Raw genomic sequence first — 10,609 nt, forward strand, 5'->3', positions numbered from 1 at the left:
TTAAAACCTTTGGGTGCTTTATACTTCAATAATATCTCCAAATGACATTGTTCACACACTACATAAGAACGGTTACATGTATATGCAAATCACAATAAACAATATTGCACTGCTGTGTCACTTTGTTACTACTATCAGGTCTACAATCAAACAATCATTCACACAGAACTGCTCACCAAATATCTTATCAAACCTATAATATTGTACCTTATTGGTCTCCTTATTACTTGTGTCAAAAGTCAATGACATATTTCAACTAAATCATCTTTGTCTGTTACAAATTACATAACAGCTTTACATATACATTTTGTACATTTGTTCGATAATTGTTTGAATCAGTGTATTAAGATAGAGGAGAAATATATAACAATCTTGCATTGAAACAAGCAGTTTTCTCTTTCTTTCATGCTTGTTATACATTACAATAAGCGCCCCACAGAGAACCCCTAGCTTTGTTGTTTTCAAATAAAGGGGCATAACTCAACTGTATTAAAGTAAGAGTTAAGGTCCCTCTATACATGTACGTATAGCCCCTTTGAACATGTGTACCAATTTTCATTGGAATATCTTGGAACTGGTTTTTGAGATTTCAATTTTTTTACTTTGGAAAATAGACCAGCTAAAAATGATATTTACTTTACATTGACTTGGAAAGCTTGTACCAAATATTGGCTAACAGACATCACATATGAAATGACATCATGCATTTTTCTTACTAGCAAGGGAAGTATTAATGTTCGTTTCCTACAATGGAACAAGCTACATTGTCAGAAACAGGGTAATCATACTTCAAAAACCACAATGTTTCAAGCAGTGAGATTATCAGGTTCCAATCCACTATTTTTTTTTAATAAAGCACAGAAAGCATGAAATTAAATTCCATGAACTTGTCTTTGAGACTCTTTACCTATAACATCAAGGTTGCCAATGTTTATTCTCTTTAAGGGAGACTCCAAAGTTTTTTTCATAGTTCAATGGCTTTTTCCTCCAAAAATGTTTCATCTTATTTTTAGTTCAACCACATAGTCCATATACCAGTAGGTAAACTGCTAAGGATGGCCTGTAGTCACCATATGGTGAATGTCTGGCTCAAATGACCAGGCACTAATGTCAAATTAAACAATCAGATGGTCAATTATACTTCTTCTAATTCTTTGTAAAATAAATGGCAGCACAAAGTTGCATTATCAAACAGATTTAGTGAAAAACTTCGCAAAAAAAAATCGACAAGTTGTAGTTCTAATTGGTTTCGTATATTTGAAAGTCTGGGCCACTCCATTTCACTCCCATAATGATTCTAGACAGTACATTTAAGTTTAAACAGTCTATAAAGACAGTTTAAGAACACTATTTTAGACCACATTATGGCAATCTTTAAAGGTAATTCCAGTTTATTTCAAAGTCATCGTTACTTCAAGTTTAAGTCTTCTTATATGTTTTGTTTCAGTACATGTTCAACTTCTATCCACTTCAATCCCACAGTCTATATAGATCCACAATTTCACAACAATGGACAGAGTTCACTCCATGTTGGTGGCGAGGCTCAGTTTGAAGGTCAAGGTCAGTGGAGTGGTCACATCAGCAACATACAGCTCCTGCCCGGACACCAAGCCCAGCTCTGGAAAAAACAATTAAAATCAATGTACCAGCGAATGTATTATCGTTACTTATCGTACTAAAATGCATTAATATGAAATACAGGTATAACATAATAATTATGTAATATCTTAATGATTATGATTCTTAGTCATAAAGATTTTATATAACATGTTCTAACTGACTATCATCAAAACATGCGTTTTTTCAACAGTCGGTGAACCAAATTATGACATAATGTCCGTCAAGTTGTAAAACTGCATTTATTAACAACTAAGCGAGGTATTCATTGGCTGGAAAACTGTTATAATCTCAAACAAATACATAACATCTATTAATTTTGAGCTTTATAAAATTAACATATCGAAAAATAATCAATGGATGGTGAAAGGCGTATCAAGTTTTTGAGAAGCTTTTCAAGGAGTTTTGTTCTATTTGTTTTTACTTTTATTGCAAAAATGGTGTCTGTAAAGATGTCTGTCAGTAACGAAGAATTATTTTGATTAGTTTTGATAAAAAGTCAATCAATATACAACCTCTGATAGAATGTGTTATCTGACACAAGATTGGATTGTTAGTTACCCTTGAGAGTGATTTTCAGGTTTTGCCTAGTCTTCTCCTCTATAGACTTGACGGTCTGCATGTACAGGGTCTTGTTCTTACCCTGCACCATTGCCGTCACACCCGGCGACTTCATCTGACTGAAAAAGAAATATTTGTGAAGTCTGTAGCTGTTGCCAGGAAAAAAACATCCATTACTCAAGTGGATCCAGTTGGCCTACTTACTTACTAATTGTCAAATGTATATGTGCAAGTCATATGCATTTTTCCATATTTTCTATCCTACCAATTAGTTTCAAAACGGTGTTTATGTACCTATACAATTCACCCGGCCACTTGCAGACTTCAACATTGACCTGATAACAGGGGGCATGATTATTTCTGCTTGAACAGGTCAGTTGGTCACTTTTTTTCTTAATCTTATGTAGGTGAGTCGGTGACATTATATTGATCCAATAGCAGTTGGTCACATATCGGTCAGTTGGTCACATTTTTCTTTATCTCATGTCAGTTGGTCACATTATATTTATCTCAGGTCCGGTGGTCTGATTATTTTTTATCTCATGTCAGTTGGTCTCGTAGTTTTTATCTCAACCACACTGCTTCCTTAAAACACTCAAATAAACATAAAATTACATAAGGTAACTTTTAAGAAACCCCAGAAAGCTGTCCCCACTTGCCACTCACTATTCGGGGCTCTCTACAAGAAAGTTGATGACGTCCTGTAGCTTGTCGGACTCGGAGAATGTTATTGCCTTGGGGATCTTACTGCACGCCATGCAGTCCTCCTGGGGTGAGAAACATGGACATGTGTTTAGGTTACCAGTAGCTGCTTGTTAGCATTATATTTTTTCAAGTGAATTAAAAATTACCACAATCAACTTAACCTAAGTGCTATTTTGACCATAAAACTATAAATGCTATAAAGCTGAATGCACTTGTAATGTAGCACATTCTTTTACAATTTACATGAGCTGTGACAGATTTTTTAAGGGAAAATTGAGCACAACATATTTGACAGTTCTATGTGCAGTAATTCCTATTTCTGTTTAGCCGGCAGTAAATAGTAAATGCACCTTTTTCTCTGCCTCAAAGGTATATGTGTAGATTCCTTCTGTGTCATTGAAGTTCATGTAGTTATTAAGAGGCATACAGCAACTGTAATGTACAATAATGGTTATATATGGTATAAAATACTCTGGGAAAAAAATCATTGCGGCCAATCATCTGATTTACAGTAGCTCAAACTTTGTTACAGTGAGCTTGTGGTTTTTCTTTAAAAATGAGAGTATTGTAAGAATCTAACTTTTGGGTATATTTACAAAAAAAAAGACATTCAATATGGTCAAGAGCTGAACTTGAATTCACAATTCCTGTGTTCACCTTGTAGCCAGTTTGAACACCTCGGTAGAACAGGCAGCTGGAAAAAAGAGCAGATATTTCAGCAAGTACTTTATCTGATTTAGAAACATTATGAGAAAATTCAGATTATTTAATGTACAACAACTGTGTTTTTTTCTTAAAGTTTCTGATTAAGCAATACTTAAGCTATCAAATATAAATTACAAAAATTGAACAGCATTAGCAGCATGTAATGCAGTAAAAGAATTTTTCAAAGATATTAAATAGCAGGCGCAGCACAAATTTTGAAGGGCATACCTGCTATGACAGCATTCGTTGAGGCCACCGCTGGAATGATCCTTTTTACAACACCTAAAATATTATAACATTTAATGTGTTAATTGGTCCAAATTTAGTTGTCATACAAGTTGTTAATAATGTAAGAAAAAAGGAAAAACCAATTCAACATCAGACAAGATTTTATCTTTGCAAAATGCAAGAAACATCAAGCTCTCATTGTTATATACCCGCATGCATTAACAATGGAGCATAAATTGCAAATCAATATCTCCAACTTGATATTGTGTATATGTGGAACATAACTCCCTTAACTAAGGCTGTACCCTGTGTAAGTCTGTAGTTGATATTGTGTATATGTGGAACATAACTCCCTTAACTAAGGCTGTACCCTGTGTAAGTCTGTAGTTGATATTGTGTATATGTGGAACATAACTCCCTTAACTAAGGCTGTACCCTGTGTAAGTCTGTAGTTGATATTGTGTATATGTGAACTTAACTCCCTTAACTAATGCTGTACCCTGTGTAAGTCTGTAGTTGATATTGTGTATATGTGAACATAACTCCCTTAACTAAGGCTGTACCCTGTGTAAGTCTGTAGTTGATATTGTGTATATGTGGAACATAACTCCCTTAACTAAGGCTGTACCCTGTGTAAGTCTGCAGTTGATATTGTGTATATGTGGAACATAACTCCCTTAACTAAGGCTGTACCCTGTGTAAGTCTGTAGTTGATATAGTGTATATGTGAACATAACTCCCTTAACTTAGGCTGTACCCTGTGTAAGTCTGCAGTTGATATTGTGTATATGTGGAACATAACTCCCTTAACTTAGGCTGTACCCTGTGTAAGCCTGTAGTTGATATTGTGTATATGTGAACTTAACTCCCTTAACTAAGGCTGTACCCTGTGTAAGTCTGCAGTTGATATTGTGTATATGTGGACATAACTCCCTTAACTAAGGCTGTACCCTGTGTAAGTCTGTAGTTCATATTGTGTATATATATGTGGAACATAACTACCTTAACTAGGGCTATGTTGTGTATATGTGGAACATAACTCCCTTAACTAAGGCTATGTTGTGTATATGTGGAACATAACTCCCTAAACTAAGGCTATGTTGTGTATATGTGGAAAATAACTACCTTAACTAAGGCTATGTTGTGTATATGTGGAAAATAACTACCTTAACTACGGCTATGTTGTGTATATGTGGAACATAACTCCCTTAACTACGGCTATGTTGTGTATATGTGGAACATAACTCCCTTAACTACGGCTATGTTGTGTATATGTGGAAAATAACTCCCGTAACTACGGCTATGTTGTGTATATGTGGAACATAACTCCCGTAACTACGGCTATGTTGTGTATATGTGGAACATAACTCCCGTAACTGAGGCTATGTTGTGTATATGTGGAACATAACTACCTTAACTACGGCTATGTTGTGTATATGTGGAACATAACTCCCTTAACTAAGGCTATGTTGTGTATATGTGGAACATAACTCCCTTAACTAAGGCTATGTTGTGTATATGTGGAACATAACTCCCTTAACTAAGGCTATGTTGTGTATATGTGGAACATAACTCCCTTAACTAAGGCTATGTTGTGTATATGTGGAACATAACTCCCTTAACTAAGGCTATGTTGTGTATATGTGGAACATAACTCCCTTAACTAAGGCTATGTTGTGTATATGTGGAACATAACTCCCTTAACTAAGGCTATGTTGTGTATATGTGGAACATAACTCCCTTAACTAAGGCTATGTTGTGTATATGTGGAACATAACTCCCTTAACTAAGGCTATGTTGTGTATATGTGGAACATAACTCCCTTAACTAAGGCTATGTTGTGTATATGTGGAACACAACTCCCTTAACTACGGCTATGTTGTGTATATGTGGAAAATAACTCCCTTAACTACGGCTATGTTGTGTATATGTGGAACATAACTCCCGTAACTACGGCTATGTTGTGTATATGTGGAACATAACTACCTTAACTACGGCTATGTTGTGTATATGTGGAACATAACTCCCTTAACTAAGGCTATGTTGTGTATATGTGGAACATAACTCCCTTAACTAAGGCTATGTTGTGTATATGTGGAACATAACTCCCTTAACTAAGGCTATGTTGTGTTTATGTGGAACATAACTCCCTTAACTAAGGCTATGTTGTGTATATGTGGAACATAACTCCCTTAACTAAGGCCATACCCTGTGTAAGTCTGTAGTTGATGCCAGGGATACTAAACTCATCAGCCCTTTCCTGAGATTTCTCCATGATCCAGCGGATATGCAGCGGCTCGTCCCCATCTATAGCCACACCAACTACAACAAGGGAGAGGGGAGAAATACATTGACAGTAACAAGTCTTGAGAAGATTGCAATTTTGATACATATGAGGTGACCTGTAATTCGATACAATAAAAATATTCCTAAAATATATTATATTGTGAGTTGCATTTATACTGTGGGAGTATTATTGTTGATCTGTTATGTCATTCCAGTCAAAGAAAATGTCATTTCGATATGAAAGTTGGCCTAATAAAATGCTTGTCAATCTTACATTTAAATACTGGTAAGTTATGTTGACAAGTGGCTTACCCCCGAATGGTTCCTCCTTGGGCCAGAGGAGAATCCTCACATACTCTATACAGTGTTCCGGCAGACGTGGGGTGTGGGCTATGGTACACAGGGGGAAATTCACCTGTAGATACCAATTTGAAGTCTATCAAAGTTATTGATCATGTGTACACACTTATAGATAAAGCTTGTAAAAAGATGTTTTTACTTCAACCTAGTCTTTAATAATAATATTTTCATTTTATGTAAACAACTGGAATTTTTCTTAATTCCAATCATAGTCCTTTCCAATTTGTATCATGAACTGGTGCTATATTTATCATTAAGACTTAACTTTTGCTTAAACTAAACACCAACAAAATTCAAGCTTAAAATTGAAGCCTACAATAATAAATAATATTATTTGCCTTTGTTACTCTGATTTTATACCTGTGGTGGATAGAGATCCAGAGTACACTCTATGCAGGCAGACATGCCGGGAAGGACAACACGCGCATTACCCTTGAACCCTTCCGTCCCTCCGTCCACCATAGGCACGATACTAGACTGGTCCAGCTCACCTTCCTCATATTGTAGCATGCTCACCTACACAGGTGGGAAACATGGTTGGAAAACATGAGAAATAATAAAAACAGCATTCAATAAAATGATAATTCAGATTTGAAATAATTTGTTTTAAATTTTCAAATAATATAATGTATTTTTCATGATTATGATTTGCTATGGAAGACTAGTTTTTGGAAAATTTTGATAAATGGTTGGTGTGCAAATGCAAATGGTCATTTCACTGGTTTGATCAGAATCAAAACAATGCAAACTATTCTTAACAATCATGATGTCAGAAATTATAAATCAACCATTGAACAAGAAAAGACGTACCAGCATTCCATTTATCCATCTTCTTGCTACAATTGAGTCCAACCCACACACAATGATGTGAAAATCTGCAATGGTTTAGAGATGAATCAGATAAAAAAACATTTTTGTTGAAATATCTATAAGTTTTCATTAATATTTCAGAGCAAAATTCTTTATAATCTAATACAAAATTGCAATTTGTTTAACCATTAAAGGAACAATTGGTGTACATTAAGTAAAGCACATGTAAATAATTGGTGTAAATGTAAATAATTGGTGTACATGTAGGTAATTGGTGTTCATGTAGTTAATTGGTGTACATGTAGTTTATTGGTGTACATGTCGATAATTAGTGTTTGTGTAGATAATTGATGTAAATGTACATAATTGATGTACGTGCAGTTAATTGGTGCACATGTAGATAATCATTGTAAATGAAGGTAATTTGTGTACATGTAGATAGTTGGTGTACAAATAGATAATCAGTGTACATGTAGTTAATTTGTGTACATGTAGATAGTTGGTGTACATGTAGGAAATTGGTGTACATGTAGGAAATTGGTGTACATGAGGATAATTGGTGTACATGAGGATAATTGGTGATAATTGGTGTACATGAGGATAATTGGTGTACATGAGGATAATTGGTGTTCATGAGGATAATTGGTGTACATGAAGATAATTGGTGTACATGAGAAAAATTGGTGTACATGTAGTTAATTGATGTACATGTAGATAATTGGTGTACATGTAGTACAGAATACATTTTATATTAATTACTATGAAATTCACAATGTTTTTTAACCGAAACAACAGCTTTACTTACTTCTGTAGAATGATTCATCATAATCCTGGATCTTTGCATAGTGTCTTTTAGTGAATTAAGGATATAACACATTTTCAAACCAACAAAATACAACTAATAATCCATATTAGAGGTCAAGCTTATAAAGTAAGCAAATTTGATATCCTTATCTACCAAAAGTTAAACTAATATGTTTCTAAAGCTGTACAATGATATTCAATTTACAATTGTCTTATTAAAATGTGCATGTAGGGTTTTAGCTGTCAGAAGAGTTATGGAAGGGTGCTGCACCCTGCCCTTTTTTTGGTCATACCCTTCCGCCTACATGGAGGCATATGAATGCATATAAACTTTACATATTTTGTAGTTGAAACCTTATATAACTTCAATTAAACACAATTCCTAACATTTTACATTTTCTGTCAAATTCATAATGTTCAAGTTCTTCACAGAAAGATAAAATGTGCACCCTGTCCTTTCTGAAAGCTGGCAAATTCCTAGTATGACATTAAAACTGTAGTAAATGGTATCATTTTGCTTGAGTTACTACAATATCAGTAAAAAAAGACGGAACAAAGCAACTGTTAGCACAATGAAAAAGATACGGAGTGACATTACAGCCTGGGATTCTGTTGTTGATGAACTCAGCAGCTACCTCTGCCTTTGCTCTCCCTACATCTTTTGGTCTGAATGTGATTGTTATACAAGCAATCGTTACGCATAATCAATTACTTGGTAAAGGTGCAAAATTTAAATATATGAAGTCCAAACTATTGACCTTCCAAGTGATAAGCGAGGTACAGCCAAATTAATAAGTTTTGCATTATGCCAAAAATGACCATTTTCTTCTTTGAAAAACAGACCACAACCTGGCAGCTATTTCTAATCAACACATTTTTTTTCAAATAAAAGTATTTGATTTTCAATTACAATTTTGAATATAAAAGAGAATAAACATTCTTAAAGGCTGCCTACCTGATTTGTATCAGAACCATAACATTATTTGCAAAGGAACATACTCATAAAGGCTTCAAACCTAAAGAGGAACTGTCTGTTGAGATTGGAGACATCTATGGTGTCCATGTCAATGATGTCGATGTTTTTAAAACCAATCAACGCCTAAAATACAGAACAATCCTTGTGACATGATTCAGTTGTGTGTTTTCCTCCTTTTAAAAGTTAACTTATACATATAATACACTACCCCTTGACCATTAATGTACAACTAAAATTAAAAACAAGTAATTGTTTCAACATTTTATGATCCATTTAAAGCTGCACTCTCACAGATTGAATGTTTTGACAACTTTTTTATTTTTTGTCTTGGAACGAGCCAATTTATTAAAAAAATGCATGGAAACTAGTAATATATGACTGCTGTCAAAAGGTCAGGTCGCAGATTTTCATATTTCTGTTCAAAAAATTGATGTTTTGTGCATTTTCCTTAAACCTTTAATAACAATTTAGGACATAAAACATTAATTTTCGAACAGAAAATATATGAAAATCTGCCACCTGACCTTTTGACAGCAGTCATATATCACTAGTTTGCAGATGTAAAAATTGGCTCATTCCAAGACAAAAAAATAAAAAAGTTGACAAAACGGCAAATCTGTGAGAGTGCAGCTTTAAGTTTGTATAAAACAAAGAGGAATTATCTCAGATAAAAAAAGTAAATTTGTACTAATTTTTCCTCTATTTCATGAAAATTATGAAATACATTGAGGACAGCCAAGCATTTACCAGATCTTTGAGCAGTTCACAACCAAGACCTCCAGCTCCAATAATCAGCAGCTTACACACCTCCTGCAGGAATGTCAAAGTCTGGAAACGAACAGAAAAGGCTATTTATATAAACATTTCAAATTATATTATTTAAGATTAAATTAACATGTTATCATGAAATGTGTGCTATAAATTTCCAGTATATAATAATAACTTAAAATATATTTCACTGACCATTATTTTTTTCGGACATTCACAAAATAAATGTACCTTTTCATCTGCATACACTAAAAATCAGACATGAAAGTATATAGTTACCTCAGAGCTTGGCTCAAAATCTGGGTGAGCAAAGGGCCCAGTTCTCTCCAGGAACTTTTGTACATGGCACCATCTGCCTGCCCAGTCAGAAGACATCTAGAAATAAAATGAAGTTCTTTTAACAAGAATATCAATTCCAGCACTCTTGTCTTTGACATAATCAATGTAGTACGTATGAGCAGTTTAAATATTGTCTTTGACTCATAGTTTAAAACAACATGTAGACTACCGGTAATTTAAAATGACAACAATGAAACACTCGTGAAAAAAGTAAGCGAATGGAAGTTCGAATGGAAAGGGAACGAATCGATTAACATCATTACATGACAACTAGAGAAACATGTAAACAGACTATAAACCAATATATTCGATAATAAATTAACATAATACACCGTACGTCAATCGGCACCGACAACTTCAATGTAATTACAAATGATATCGCGAAGGAGGAAATTTTGACAAGTGTGATTTAAGTAAGGACAATATTGTTGGGCCGCTTACAACAAATTA

The 10,609-nt window shown here is 34.3% G+C and overlaps 1 protein-coding gene across 1 annotated transcript; it reads right to left on the bottom strand.

Moving 5' to 3' along the window:
- On the bottom strand, window positions 1-10,607 carry LOC128217169 (NEDD8-activating enzyme E1 catalytic subunit-like). The gene is made up of 16 exons (XM_052924110.1): window positions 10,497-10,607; window positions 10,100-10,195; window positions 9,800-9,880; window positions 9,093-9,175; window positions 8,662-8,742; window positions 8,078-8,121; window positions 7,273-7,337; window positions 6,823-6,978; window positions 6,415-6,517; window positions 6,025-6,138; window positions 3,817-3,870; window positions 3,541-3,577; window positions 3,234-3,315; window positions 2,845-2,945; window positions 2,179-2,297; window positions 1-1,618 (listed from the first exon to the last, which is right to left on the bottom strand). Exons 2-16 carry the CDS (start codon window positions 10,193-10,195, stop codon window positions 1,521-1,523), a joined length of 1,314 nt encoding a protein of 437 aa, XP_052780070.1. The 5' UTR covers window positions 10,497-10,607; the 3' UTR covers window positions 1-1,520.
- Between the last annotated feature and the right edge of the window lie 2 nt (window positions 10,608-10,609).

The sequence above is a fragment of the Mya arenaria genome, chromosome 14 (genome assembly GCF_026914265.1).
Source record: "Mya arenaria isolate MELC-2E11 chromosome 14, ASM2691426v1".
Classification (NCBI taxonomy): Eukaryota; Metazoa; Mollusca; class Bivalvia; order Myida; family Myidae; genus Mya; species Mya arenaria.

Bases quoted from the DNA above. Each gene is read 5' to 3' on its own strand.
- LOC128217169 (XM_052924110.1), bottom strand. From the start codon at position 10,195: ATGTCTTCTGACTGGGCAGGCAGATGGTGCCATGTACAAAAGTTCCTG. The intron at 9,881-10,099 runs GTAACTATATAC...GTTCGTTTCCAG, and splicing joins ATTTTGAGCCAAGCTCTGAG to ACTTTGACATTCCTGCAGGA. The intron at 9,176-9,799 runs GTAAATGCTTGG...TCTGTATTTTAG, and splicing joins GTGAACTGCTCAAAGATCTG to GCGTTGATTGGTTTTAAAAA.